General features: G+C 43.0%; 1 protein-coding gene across 1 annotated transcript in view; it reads right to left on the bottom strand.

Annotated features, from left to right (window-relative positions):
• LOC117651726 (twitchin) overlaps window positions 1–14,958 on the bottom strand; it is a 63,070-nt gene that overhangs the window by 42,298 nt on the left and 5,814 nt on the right. The window contains 25 exon segments of the mRNA XM_034396031.1: window positions 23–82; window positions 186–239; window positions 650–712; window positions 1,041–1,091; window positions 1,555–1,608; window positions 1,980–2,069; window positions 2,138–2,191; window positions 2,626–2,871; window positions 3,054–3,116; window positions 3,948–4,115; window positions 4,478–4,531; window positions 4,950–5,009; window positions 5,826–6,032; window positions 6,450–6,636; window positions 6,771–6,850; window positions 6,928–7,295; window positions 7,378–7,468; window positions 7,553–7,864; window positions 7,982–8,202; window positions 8,798–9,099; window positions 9,314–9,520; window positions 9,787–9,922; window positions 13,082–13,223; window positions 13,551–13,713; window positions 14,557–14,578. Of these exon segments, the coding sequence (XP_034251922.1) occupies window positions 23–82; window positions 186–239; window positions 650–712; window positions 1,041–1,091; window positions 1,555–1,608; window positions 1,980–2,069; window positions 2,138–2,191; window positions 2,626–2,871; window positions 3,054–3,116; window positions 3,948–4,115; window positions 4,478–4,531; window positions 4,950–5,009; window positions 5,826–6,032; window positions 6,450–6,636; window positions 6,771–6,850; window positions 6,928–7,295; window positions 7,378–7,468; window positions 7,553–7,864; window positions 7,982–8,202; window positions 8,798–9,099; window positions 9,314–9,520; window positions 9,787–9,922; window positions 13,082–13,223; window positions 13,551–13,713; window positions 14,557–14,578 (3,455 nt within the window).

A 14,958-nucleotide genomic window follows, 5' to 3' on the forward strand; every position in this document is an offset into this window, starting at 1 on the left:
ACTGATATGTCACAAGTCGTACCTTGTCATCTTCTGGCTTCTGTACTGGTGTAGGTTTCAGTGTTGGTTTTGTTTCCTCCTTCTTCGGGTAAAATAATTGTTGTGCGCGTAATGAGTAAAACAGACACATGCATTAGTGAGGTATTGTATATACAATTTGAGTCCGTGAGGGCATCAAACTATACCTTTGGTGGTTCAGGCTTAAGTCCAGCTTTTCTTAATGGAGCGTTCTTTTCCGCCTTAAAAATATACACATGCAGTGAACATTACCAGCAGAATCACCAAGTTAATATTTCAAATGGACAAAATTTTTATTTTTCTGGTGTTTTTGAAGTGAAACCAGCACAAAAAAATACCAGGCAGATCTGTCTAGGATGCTTGATATTTAAGTTTTCTTTTGTCGTGCAGGTGCACTGTCAAAATACTGATAAATTAGCACAGCTCTTTTACGCCTTGTTTAGGAAAAAATTATCTTCAGCATAGTAAATAATTAAATTTAGGGCCCGTAGCAACTTTTACTCTACCGGATGCAGGCTTTACTGCACATAAATACAGGCGTAAATTATTTTGCTCGCTTTGTTCTGAACTGCATAATTTGACAAAGTTTTGACAGTGCACCCAGTGTTATTTAACTTGCACAGTGACTTACCTCTGGCTCGGGTAAGTCGGAGGGGACCTTTGCTTCTGCCGAAGATTTCTTCTCCGGTTCAGTCTGTATTTGTGCACATGCAAAATCACAATAAAAATAGAAAGCATATAACATACACATGCAATATAACGTAGTTTTGATCGGTTTCTTTAATCAGTAATCATGCTTAAATATAAATAAAATAAAATAATATAAATAAAGAAAATTGGCGCCTTTTAAGTATATGTACATATTTCTATACTTGTATTTAAACCATTAAACATACACATGGGATTTTTGTATTAAGAACAAAAATGAACTTAAATAAAAATGTTTCGCTGTTTGCAGAGGCAATAAGCAAATTTACACGCACTGTAAAAATGTAAAGCATAGATAATTTCGTTCTTTGTACCTTATCAAATACTGAAGATTTTCGTCGAGCATCCGAGGTTTCCTCCTGGATCTGTTGGGCAACACAATCGTGAAAATTACGTTTTTGTCAAGAACTTTTAATGCTTACTCAAAATTTTAGTAAGGTGGCTTTTGTTGAAAAGGCATAAATAAAAATGGTTGCTTTATAGGACCGAATGACAAAAGGACTAAAGCCTGTTGCATTTACGGCGCTTTAGAGCGCACTTTTAAACTAGAAGCGGCAATCCTGGAATCGTCATTTTTTATGGAGTGTCACCAACGTGGTGGGGCTTATTAACTCAAAAAACAATGAGACGTTTGGGTCACAATACCCGTACAAAATTAAACCTATACATCATAGCATACAAGGAATGTAGGTTAATTTTGGAAATCCAGAAATCTGACCACATTTTTAATGTTAGAAAGTTAGTCAGGTCTCTTATTTGTCGTATGCTTTCTAGCTCAAAAACTAACAACGTCTCCGTGAAACTTTGATCGTTTTGTATGTTTAGTACCTTAACGGATTCCCTTCGTTCTGTAACGGGTGCCTTTCCAACTTGCTGAGAAACCTGAAGACGAAAGAAAGCTCATACAGATATGTACAGCGTTGAAGCACATTAAAGTAGTTGAGAAATATCGTAAGAATCGTATCAATTTACTAAGCAAATGTTTAAAAGCATTCATATTAAAGATATAAACGTGAGGAGTTAAACGATATCAACGGCTAGACACGGACAAAATGTAAGCATTTAGAACAAAGGCTTAAATCTGATTTTTTTTTCATTTCGACAGTCTACTTTGCCTAGGGAGAGGTATTAGTTTTAAGTCTGAAAGAGCGTTATGGTCTTGCAGTACAGCAGTAAACATAAAAGAAGTCTATATTTTGTCCAAAGCATTGTGCACAGCTAACACAATAGGCAAATTATGTAAGAAGACACACCTTTTCCTCGGTTTTAATAATCGACGCTTTGCGTTTCGTTTCGACATCCTCCTCGACTTTTTTCGTGGAGAGTCTTCGTTCGCCAAGTTTCTGTCCGTAGAAGCATTTTATTAGCAAAAAGTTATACCAAAACGTAAGCTACTATTCCTTACAAGTACCTTTGGTTCCTCTACACTCAAAGATGACTTCCTCGCATCCGTTCCATTTTTAAGCTGTGGCAGGAGAGAGTATCCAAGTAAATATGGGGGCCAAAAACAGCCTATTTATAATGAAAAGATTTTAAAATGGCAATTGTTTTAGATTCCTTGATGGATAAGCGTTACAGGTTGGTCACATTGTTCGAGGACAGGGCTTATTTATTTACTCGGATCATTTTATGTCACGTTTTTATGAAGATTTTATTTAACTCGACTGAAAATCGAGTGGTTTAAAGGCAAAGGTTTACCTCTAGTAAAGGTTTCGCAAGCCACTCACAAGTGCTACCGAAACCAGTCACTTTTTGGTGAAACGCAGTGCCAGTAGGTCAGATGCTTATTTAGATGGGTTTGTACTTCAGTGTTGATTCTTATTCAGCTTCGTTATTTAGATCTTGACGCTTTTATTTGACCAATCGTTGTGGCAGGAAGCAGACTTATGGACACCTCACCTTAAGCGCCTCTGCTTTTTCTAGCCTGGCCTTCTCTCTCTTTTCTTTCTCTTCTTTGCTTAGGGGTTTAAGCTGCACGTTAAGAAAACTGTCCTGCTTTTCTTCTGGCTTTTGAATTGGACGGCGCTTGAGCGGAGTCTTCTTTTCTTCTGTGGATTGAGGCTCTTTGATGGATCCTGATCTGGAGGGAGGCGCTGACGACTGTGGAGATGTTGGTGACGATCCATTGGTCTCCCCCGTGCTAGGCTGCAGTAGACATAGGAGTATACCACACAATAAGTCAAGGGATCCGTGGGGAGCATGTCGAGGGTTCAGGCACACGGCAGGCCTTATTTGGGCGAGGAGCAACAGCAATAGAAAGGAAAAGGATTGACATGTATAAGAGCAAATTGTTCTCGGATTTGTAAAAGTGAGTATTGACCCCATACCTTTACGAAAGTGTCCAATGAAAGGGACGACTTTCGGCTCAAGGAAGATGCTGCCAGTCGGAGCTAAAAGGTGCAGACAGTTTTGACAGTTTTATTTCTTGTGTCAAATGATACAATAACTGTAATAAAATTGATACAATATTGCAAACACATTGGATTACTGTTACATTCTTGTTGAATAATAGGCTTCATTACTTGGTGGTGCAAATGCCAAATTAATGACAGTAGTCGTTTAAGTCTGTTTAATTGGTGGTCCTCTTCGTTTAACATCGGCAGGCAGTTGCATTTATGTGGGCATTCCGTTTAGGTGCTTTTATTAAATAATGCCGTCGACTCGGATGGCACTTATTTAGTGCGACCCTTTAGATCCATGCATGTGTAGGTGGTCGCATCTTGCATGCGTTCAGCAGGCAGGCGTGAAGAGATGAAGACCAGCAGTACAGAGGGACGAACACGGAAGACGGAGAGTAAGAAAAGTCGTTTCGTCTAGACACGAAACAAGAGCGAGCACGGCCAAGACATTTACGTCTGCTTCGTTTCAGAGAGTCGTCAGCACTGCTAGAAGCTTTTTCACTATCAAATGGAGAAATTTCAAAGAAAATAAAGCATACCCTGGCTATAAAAATTTAATTTGAAAGCATTCAGAAATTGTTTTGAAAACACGGGTCTACTCTGAAGCAAACAACTACACTGCAAATATTTTGCAGGCTAGCAGAGGGTTGCGATCGTAAAGAGCTGTTGACAGTGAGAATAAAAACCACTATAATGGGAAAAATACTTTGTAAAAGACGTTTGTTTTTCATCCAAATTCTTCTAGCATTGCAGAAGCACCCAAAAAGTTCTTATTTATGGCGGTGGCCGTATAAACGTGCTAAGCCAGTGCAGATGAGTCACCTGCTCTTCCTCTTCAGCTTTCTTTGCCGCTATTATCTTCTCAGCTGTTGTACGCTCGACCGGTTTCAACGTAACGTCGAGGAAGCTTTCATACTTGATTGGCTGTTTCTTCGGAGTCACGTGTTTCAAAAGTGACTTTGAAAACAGCTTAGCAGGTGGGGTGGTTTCCTGTACAATAACAGCTCAAATTCCATGGGAAGCCTCCTGTAGTCTTCGCTTAGTCGAGATAAAAACGGTGTCCACCAACATATAAAACTTCCTTACTTTCTTCGACACAAACGTAGACTGCATGAAACGCACACCTCAAACTTTTCTTTATCAACACAAATTGGATCATTAAAATGCTACGTAACCTTTTGAAAAGTTTTAGCTTACAATACCAACAGTGCCAAAGTTCTGAACTTAAAAACATTGAACAAACTTCTAAAAATGGATTTGTTCTGTGAGTGTAATTCCAGTGTGTGATTTGTAGATGATGGTTTATGATGGGTGTGGGACACATAAATTAGCACGGGGATGGAATGCCTTACCTTGTCGTCTTTTTTCTCTTCCGGTTTCTTCAACGACGTCCGTTTAACGGTCTCCTTAAAAAGGGAAAAACAGAACAAAGATGTTGAAACGTGCCACAACGGTCCATGCAATGGAAACGCTTCAGATACAGGGGCACTTCGAGCGGGGCTGAATGACCGGTTTGTGAGAGTAGCTGGAGTAACCCCGATACTCCTTGAGATATTAATTGAGAAGTGCTTTTCATCAATGTCTAATGTTGAGTATCCATGAACAGGTGTGACAAGAGGTAAGCTAGGGCGGTGGAACCACACATGAAATGAGACTAGCATTATTCCTTCTAAACGCTGGAAATGGCACGCCTTTATGAAATGGCAGTAGGGCCAGCCCCCCGCAAGGTCACAAGGTGCACGCTTGAATGCGGACGCTGTTTCATGTTTAAGTGATAACTGCTATGATATGATGTGAGTCGAGTGAGGTTTTCACACTGTTTACCTTTTCATCGTCTTCGTTTCTTTGCCGCAAATCGTTAACTTTGTCCACCTGGTTGTCAATCTGTGTGAGAAAATGTAAGTGTTTACTGTCCTTGTAAAGTGTATTGGTAGTTCAAAGAGGAGAGAGGGGCACATTTGTATGCAGTCGTGCCCAAACACATGCACTGAACAACAGGCTAATGACAAGTACATAGAAATTCTTACCAATCGTGGTGGCCCCTGAAAAAAAGCACAACATAAAAATAAAAAAGCGTTTCGTTTTGTTTTCACAAGCGTAATATGCAACTCAATAAGCAGTTAAGATAATATCGCGCGATGATAAATGAATAACTAACTAAATGAATGAGCGGCTAAGAAATTACGGGATGACGATTGAAAGATATGTCAGTAACTTGTTGGACCCAAACAGTAGTACTTTTAGCCTCTTATTGGATTTGGTGCGCGATGAATGGACAACAGGGTACTGTTTCAGAAGATAAGCCAAGTGCATCCCTAGTGGTAACTGACATATTACCTCTGCAACCACTGCCAGAAGGGACGGCGAGAACTTGGAAGTCAGGTTGCATAGACAGCTCTGGGGCAACAGGCATCACTTAACGCTGCTGCCTCACACGCCTTATCTCTGTTAGTAATTATATGCCATGCAATCTAATCACAAACATGCTCTGGTGCACAAAAAGAAAAAATCACGCCTTGCTATTGAACGCGATGGTTACGATCCTAGCCAAAATGAACTAGAAATGAACATTGAAAGCATATAAACAAGAACAAGGCAGATAAATTTTGAAATATTAAAATGTTACGTTTCAAAGCAAAGTCTTTATACTTAATGTTAACTCAATCTTAGTCAACACCGACAATGAAAAAATCCCTTTACCTTTTTCTCTTCAACCTTCTTCTCCTCAATTTTCTTTTTCTCCTCCACCTTCTTTTCCTCAACCTTTTTCTTCTCTTCTATCTTCTTTTCCTCAATTTTCTTTTCCTCAACCTTCTTTTCTTCGACCTTTTTCTCTTCCACCTTCTTTTCCTCCACCTTTTTTTCTTCCACTTTTTTCTCTTCTTCCTTCTTCTTTTCTTCCTCTTTCTGTTAAATTAACATGCAATGTTAGAAACAGCGTATGAGGGAAACCTATCAAAATTCGCAAACATGAATGGGTCCATTTGCATTCTCATTACGCGCCTTAAAAGTACACCGCAAAGTTCACTTAACAATGGAGACCTCAACGCACTAGCTCATCGACAGAGCCTGATAAATTTGACTGACTCTATGCATGACAAGGATAAATCGTGCTCAAAAGGGGGACAAACCATGTCCATGCTTGATTCAAGTCAGCCACGGCTTTCACATGTAAATTTACATACGCTAAGACCGAATGTATGGGAGGAAATCGGTGCCAATTCGAATATATACTTCTTGTGCTAGTGAACAAGTGGTTCAGAACGGTACACAATTAAGTATCTATCACAGATCGTTCGAAAAAACACAATGACAGTTTCTAACCTTTTCTGGCGGTTTCTTCTTTTCTGTTACTTTGAGGTCCGCCTCAGAATCGTCACTACCAAATTCATTGGTAATGACCACCTTGTAGGTGGCAGCATGATCCACCTTGCAGCTTGAAATCTGCAAAGTGGCTGTGGTGCCATCGAAAGACTGGTGCATTTCCCGCTCCTTGATGACCGTGTTGTTTCTAGATTGTTAAAAAAATACCGTTGTAAATCATTCAGTCCAGAAAGAATTTTATTGACAACTTTTCAGGAACTAGTTTTAAACAGAGCAGTCTGTACCCAGACGGGCGGGGACCTCAAAGGGCGCGCTACTTACTTGTACCATACTACAGTTGCCTTCATTTCTGTCTTGATGAGCTTAACCGAGAACTCCGCCGACTTTGTTTCATCAACAGTCTGAGAAAAAAGAAAACGCGTTGCAAACACAGTTGGGCTGTATTGTGTATTATTCTACGGTTTGCCCATGACTTTACCTGGGATTTCAGCCCCTTGCTGATTTTGGGCTTGTCCCCTTGAGGCTTTGGCTTTTCTTCCTCGTCTTTAGGAATATCAGTTAGCTCCACAGTCTGCGACGCAGTCTCGCCCTTCTCGTTCTTAGCGACAAGTTTGTAAGATCCCTTGTCCGTTTCCTTGACGTTCTCGATTTCCAGCTTGACCGAGAACTCGCCTTCCTTGACCTGTGTAACGTGGACAGTGTGCCGGGAATCTTCTTTCACGGCAGTCTTTTCCTTGAACCAAGTGCACTGAGGAGCAAACTTGGACTGTACGTGGCACTCTACAATAACCGTTTTCTTTTTCACGACCTTGATGATCTTTGGTTGTTGCCTAATAACAGGGATAACTGAAAAAATACCAACAAATTATGCAGAGCTAACAACATTACAAGTCACATGAAATTCAAAACAGAAAGTTTGTGTACTGACTTTCAATATTAAGCGTTAAATTGGCATTAAGTTCTCCTAAGCTGTTTTTAATGTTGCATTTGTACAGTCCTGAGTCTTCCAGTTGCGGGTCCTATAAGAAAAAATAAAAAAATATCCCCATTAAAGTTTTGTTACACCACCTTAATTCAGTATAGCTCTCCAGCAATAATCTCACCTTTAGTTCCAGTCTGATGTAATACACGTCACCCTTGGCCTCCACTTTCATGGTGATCTTTGAACTTTCTTTCACCTCCTTGCCGTCACGAGTCCACACGATTGTCGGCTTGGGGTCGGCCTTCACGCGACAATCCATGATTACAAGCTTCCCGTTCTGTTCCGAAACGATGCGTGGTTTGTCAACGAATGTTGGTCCGTCGCCCTCGGGCTCAGGCTCCGCCTCGATGTTGAGATTCAAATTTGCATTACTTTCACCAAACTCATTCTTAACGTGACACCTGTATGTGCCACCGTCGGGCCCTGAAGGGTCCTAAAAATAAAAAAATTACAAACGTTATTAGGCGTTTCAAATTTAAAGTAGGCAAAAACAATGGCCAGCGCGCAGATGCGCAAAGCCTCTTCAATGCCATGTACAACCGTAACTTGCCTTGATTTCGAGTGAAAGTTCGTATGTGTCCTCACCAGCTTCGACACTCTTTATTTTAATTTTCGACGTCTCTTTCACAACTGTAGTGCCTCTGAACCATGTAACGTCCGGTTTCGGTTTCGCTTTGCACTTACACTTCATTGTAATAAGAGTGCCGGTCTCGTTTGGAATGATTTTAGGTTTCTCGACGAATGATGGGGCAAAACCTGCATCATCTCCGCCTGCAACAGTGCACTTATTTAAATGCTTATTCACGACAAAATTTTAAGTGGCTTTTTTTTCTGGGATTCGAAAAATCGAATATTTTAAAAAGAGAGGTTGTTGTAAATACGGTTTTGGGGATAAAAGCAGACATAGATCTCACCGCACTGCCAACCGCAAGGGACGCGCTGACCATGGCTGTAAGGAAATCATGCGACATTGCACAAACTCAATCAGTGCACTATTTACAGAATGGTTCAGTGGCTCATGCTAAAAGTACCATCTTAAAAAGAGAAACTGTAAGAAAACGAGCAGGCGTGGTAAAAGAACAGAGACACGGGAGACAGGGTCTAGACATTCTCATGACATCACCATCAAAATATATATCGTGCGCCACAGAAGCAGTTTATAAGATTCCTACTTCTATGAGGAGGTTCAATGGGAAATGAACACCATTTACATATATACACCAATTTATATATACACATATACAGGTCAACTGACCCAAGACCTTATTAGTGTGACCAAATTCCTGCACCATTGCAACATTGCCTGCGGAAAAGCGTGCTGGGATTAGGGAAAACATGCGAGGGGAGTAGCGACGCGTAGGCGTACCTTGGAAGTTGAGTGCAATATTGGCATTGCTCTCGCCATAAATGTTGAAGGCATTACACCTGTAGTTTCCGCCGTCCTCTCTCGTTGGACTCGATATCTCCAACGTGAGGAGGTAAGTGTCTTTTCCACAAGATTTGCGCATGAGGCGCACCCTGTTAGTATCTGCAATGACCTTTTGGCCCTGAAACCAGGTAATCTCGGGGGCAGGGTTGCCTTCTAAGACGCACTCCATGATGAGCACCTCTCCTTCCTGGCGAATAGTCGGTTTCTTCGGGAATCGCGGAGCCTTCCCGTCGGGAATTCTGGATCAAACACCAAATCTGTCACTCCATCGAGCGGGTCATTACTTGAAAAGAGAAATCTGCAGCCAAAATTATTCAAGGTGTACGTAGGTGCGTGCTAAAGATCAACCAGAATGGGAATTTTTTATCGCAAAATAAACAAAAATATCAAAAATAGCTTTTGCATTTACAAATTATTCAACTACGTGTTGTAACCGGGAAGGGAAAAGCTCACTTCGGTTTGTCGCTTGAAGAGTCGAAGTTGAGATTGATGGTAGCCTGGCAGGAGCCATGAGTGTTCTTGGCCACTGCCTTGTACTCGCCGGCGTCCGTGGTCGCCACACCGCTGATCTCGAGCCGGGCCATGTAGTACAAGACCTCGTCCACCTCCAGTGACATCGACAGCCGGCCGCCCTCGGTCAGTTCCTTGCCAGATTGGAACCTGAAACCAAAGGCGCGATGGTGTAAGGACGGGACGCCAGTCGGGAAGGCACAATGATTCGTTTGAGGTCAGGTGTAGCCTGGGAGCCCGGTAACCCACACCGTGGCCGCGAGACACCACAAATTGAAGTTAGAGTGGCGAGTGCCTCAAAGTAAACAATCCTTACGCTTGAATGAATGGCTATCGGACCTGTCCTCAAAATAACCATTATGCGTCCCGAAAACAAGACAATTGATGAAGAAAAACGCTCTGCAGCAACAACTCACCATTGTACTTGGGGCTTGGGCTCGCCGACTAGTCTGCACTCGATGATGACACTGTTGCCGTCCTCCGTCTGCTTGATGACGGGCCGCTCTGTGAAGGTGGGCTTGATGCCGTCTTCCGGGACCGGGGCCTCGTCGCCTACACCCACCCGAGAAACCACTCAACCCAAGCCCTCAAATCTCAACTCCACCAACTCCGAACTCCACCAGAGACTCTTAGGTACGTCCAACAAAGCACGAGGGCCTTCAGTACGCTCGTTTAAAAAAAAATGTTTGACGCTTTCTGATCGCAATGTCCTTGGCTGGGCCATGGACACGGTTCAGGAAAATATATTTATGTTCTACTTGCAATGTACACGCGCAGCTCCGTCGGAAATACCTGACAATTCTTATAGTATTTACCTAGTTTTTGGTGCGCATTAATAAGCGCTTTACAAATGACCTGTGTGAGCTGAGTATATCAAGGGATTGAAAACATAATTACAGAACCTGTAAGAACGGAGCAAAGTTGTTTGTATTTAAATTACACTGTACTTCGCTAAGCGGGGGAGGTGTGGTCAGGAATAGAACAAAAGCGGAAACAGTAGGAAAGAAGAGAGAGAAAGAAAAAGGAAAAAAGTGCAAAAAGTGAACAACAAATATGTGCCTTGTCCCGTGCTGATAATATGATTACATAAATGTCACACAATTCCACATGAAAACATTTCCTGTCAGAGGGCAAATCAGTGAGACAATGATGCGACAGCAGCGGCAGCAGCAACAAAAAAAACAGAGAGATAAAAATAACAGTATGACTGTTTGGGACAAGGCCTGGCAGAAGTGCATAATCTCCAGTGCGCTGGTGAGAACCCTGTACCGTATTTAATAGAATACCACGCAGCCTGTTCTACTGAGCCACTGAACCATCCAGTTTTCACCTGCAAGCCGCACCTAGAGCCTCCAGGAGAGCGGGTCTGTGCGTGAGTCTTGTGTTGGACATTGGTGTATGCTTTCTAAGGGTCTAGTCAGCACAGTGGGATCTTGCGCTTCTACTAGAAGCGAGACGACTCGGCATGACAACATTCATGCCGGGGCCGCTCAAAGCTTTAGTGTCGTAGCGCAGCTTAAGTGTGCAACAAGCTGAAGCATTGAGCTGCTTCCACATGCGTAACGCCTTCACATGCCTTTAGAAAAAAAAGAAAAAAGAAAACGGACGGGCATAAAAAAAGCTCGCCGAAAATTAAAAAATGCAGTTTAGCGCAAGACGAATGTTTGCGTAGTGACTGTTTATGTTGCTGGCCATGGGGAAACCAGCAAGAAGCCAAATTTAGAAATCGCATACAGACAATGTCCACCTATTTGACACGGTTTTAAATTATGAGATATATTTTTGAAACCGAAACTTAGTGTGAATGTTTTTACTGCTTCACGATCCTTTTCTCATGGATGGCTCCGGTGAGGTGATATATACATAAGCCGATATACCACTGTACCTACATACAACATTTCACTGCAAATCCAAGGAGCCAGGAAAACCCAAAAATCAAAACAGAAAAACAGCAAAGCGACCAGAAAACGCCACTGGTGGTTGAACGTCACAAACATCTACCGCATGACGTCATGCTCTAAATAACTAGTGATCCAAGCTTGTGGCGAAAGCAGAAAACGGACGGACGAAGCGGTCTCAAACTTCACCCCAGAGCCAGTCTTAAGCAGGTCAGCACCAAGCGGTAGCCACTAAAATACGAAACCCCAGGTTCATTACATTTATGTACCGTTTTTTACAATGTACAGCTATTTATAGGGTTTGTTGTAACGACAATGTCAAATTACTCTACTGTATGAACTGGATTGAACAGGAGCATTCCGAACGATCCTTTCCTAACCTACTGTTTAAAAGAAAAAAAAACAAAGAAGAAAATACAGAGAAAAAAAGAAATACAAAGAAGAAAAACTTTGTACAATATAAAGATAAGACAACGAGAGCGGCGAACAGCTGGACAGCGGAAGAGTCTCCAAGCTGGGCGGTTTAAGTCCTCGCACTAAATTTATGCAGTGTCATTGGTTTATTTTTCAGTAGGTGGGAATAACTACACTATGTTCACTCAGCCCAGACAGTGTAAACACAAAGTCATAACTACTCAAGAAAAATTAATTTAAAAAGTGACGTATGTAACGGATTCCTCCATTACAGCATTCTTGGCAATGCAATATTTAAGCAGCAAGGACTTTACTCTTGCCAAATGACGCGTTTGCAGCAGACGACACAAGCTGGCTGTGTACAAAGCAGTAGCACGGAGTTGGCGTAAGGAAACGTTAGAGTATGAAAAGGCTAGTGCACTCCAAGGTATTTCAGGAACTTTTCTACGAAAAACTGCTGAGGTCATACACTAGAGCACAGCAATGTGTGGAGACTTTGGTGGAGCTTTCTTTTCTCTTTCTATCGAGCAACCCTAAAGAACCGCATCAGTTTTTCGTGAAACTCAGGGAGAGACAGAGAGCCGTACTAACTCCCGTTCATCCCCGCCTTGAGAACGTCCTAAAATATCTTCGCGACAGCGGCCGAGGGCTACAGTGAGGCAGGCCGTGAGGCGGCCGGCGACCAGCAACTCCAGCAACACTGCTCTCTGGGGGTGAAGTGTCGGAGTAAGGCGCGTTGAGGTTGAGGGTGAGCTGGGCCGCCGAAAACGGAAAGACCCTCCACCACAAGAATAACGACAGTAACAAAAACAACATTGAGTTCTGGAGGGTCTTTGCGTTCTCGGGCAGTTCAACTCAATGAACATCGTTATTAGTATACAAAAAATATGGCGCCCACCACCGTCATCGCAAGTGACAGGCAGTCACGCACTTCATGGAGTCCGCCCGTCAGATTAACGCAAGAGCAACAGTACAAACAAATTGGAACAGTAAACAATGAGATATCTTACACGAAGATTTTGAATGAAAGCAATTTTCATTAATTATAGGCCGAGCAGTGATTCCTCACGCGGTATCACACAACTTTATCGTGTTTACACTACAGAGCTTTGTGTCCACCTACTCATTTATTTTTAATCAATCAAACTATTTACTGTGTTTATTAAAAATTATATAAGAAAATTTCAACGAAGAATTTCAGAGTCTTTTGTAAAATTTTAATTTTTGTGATTTAACTCATAATCGATTTATTAACAAATTTACAAACACGGTGAAAAAGATATTTAAACGGAAAGGGCTCCATTTAAGTACAATGTGCGAGACCAGGGGAGAAAACTGCAAGCCCATCTGAGCGGCCAGTTTGCCACACACATAAAGCCTTATCTAGGACGATACTCACTGTCGAAATTGAGACTGATGGTAGCATTACTTTCGCCAAGCTCGTTCTTAGCTGTCACTTTGTATTTGCCAGCGTCTTCAACAGTGACATTCTTAATTTCAAGCGTGGCGAAGTAGGAGTGCCCATCCTTGTCGACCGTCAGCTGGAATCAGAAAAATACAGTTATGTCAGAAACAAGTACGGAAAGGGACAGCCATTTCCGTTCCCACGGCGGCAGCCTGGGAGGTAGGCAGCCCGTGGCACGTATGCACCAAGCCCAGGACGCTGCCTACCCTCCAGGCGCGGTGCCGTTGAATGCCGCCAAGCTACACCCACCCCCTCCCCCACAAACACACAGCGAAATAATCTAGTGGGCAGGCCGCGATGAATGTGTAGCCCACTTGGCTCGCACAGTCACGCTGCCCCGAAATAGACCACGGCGGCGCCGCGGCTTGTGGGCTTGGCGGCCACTGGAGCACAAGCCTCTCACCTTATGTCTGGGGCCAGCCGTGACGGGAGTGTTGTTCTTGGACCAGCTGACGGTCGGTTCTGGGTCGGCGTTGATCCGGCATTCGAACAGGAGGCGTTTCCCGTCATCCTCCTGCCGAATCGCCGGCTTTTTCGCAAAAGTCGGAGCGATCCCATCCACTTGCCTGGAGAGAGAAACGGCATCAGCAACCGCACATGGCAACCATAGACGGAAAGTAAACAAAGGCACGTGTAAAGCGGTGCAGAGTGCAAGCGAAGAAAAATACTGAGTGGAGGGGAGAAGTGTTACAAGCTGGGGAGTGCGAGTGGCAACTCACCTCGGTCCAGCCTTGTCAGCCGCTGCAAAGAGAAATACACAGGAAAGGTAAGACAAAGAAAGAACGAGAGCAGAGGCAAGGGTTAACTGAGACAAAATACAAGACCAAAAACTACCCCAAAAAATACAATATAAACTCATCAGCGTATCTCAATTAATTTGTCAAAATCAAAATTATGTAAAAAAAGTCACTGGTTTGCTAATGTGTCCCAAAATGTATTAAAGTTCTTTTATTTTGGACAAAATAAATAAGTGTAAAAATGGCTTGTTGAAAAATGTGCATATTTTTACTTTTGTAACGGTCTGGTGCCTCAGGAGCGGTTAGTGATCATGCTTGAGTACGAGTGCTTGTGCGTTTGTGTTTGTACCGAGAAGTTGCCACAAGAAAAAAAGAAATCATACAAAATGACCAAAGCTGTCTGGGACTCAACCCAAACAAGCAGATCATGTCAATGAAGGCCCAAAATTTGATAGTATAAGGCTAGTATATAAACTGAAAATGAATCATTTGATCTTTGATTGATTCAACCGAGAATCTTAGTTCACTTCGATTCATCGTCATTTTTCATGTTTTGAGTCTGTCATAGGCAACCAGTCGATCTGTGCGGCGTTAATGCAAAAGAGAAGAGGGTAAAGAAAGTGCCAGCAGTAGAGCGTCGTGCAGATACGTGTGCGACCTGAGTCAACTTACTTTTCTCGAGGCTCATCCGCAGCTGGAATAAATCAATGACATTAGTATGGCTGTGTGATGCGAACCCTAACAATGGGCCCCCCTGTGTATTGTGTAATCCCTGGGCGTTGACAGGCTCAGTGCACTGATCTTTGGCCCGCGCTAAGAATAGCTGCGTCTGGGGCCCCCGCGCGGGCACTGCCCAGCACCCAGCAGTGCCCCAGTGGGGCAGCTCTCCTTGCGTAAACAAACACGACATGCCATCGTGTTTACCCCACCCCTGCGACTCCACCCCGCCAGGATGTACTTAACACCAGCCGGGTGCGTGCTGCGTGCAGGTACCGCGAGAAAGCATAGATACACATATCCTGTCCTTTCAACTTTTTATGAGACACGAGAGCTCCCTTCAAAGGCCGGGGTGGC

Source organism: Thrips palmi, unplaced genomic scaffold (genome assembly GCF_012932325.1).
Source record: "Thrips palmi isolate BJ-2018 unplaced genomic scaffold, TpBJ-2018v1 HiC_scaffold_6, whole genome shotgun sequence".
Lineage (NCBI taxonomy): Eukaryota > Metazoa > Arthropoda > Insecta > Thysanoptera > Thripidae > Thrips > Thrips palmi.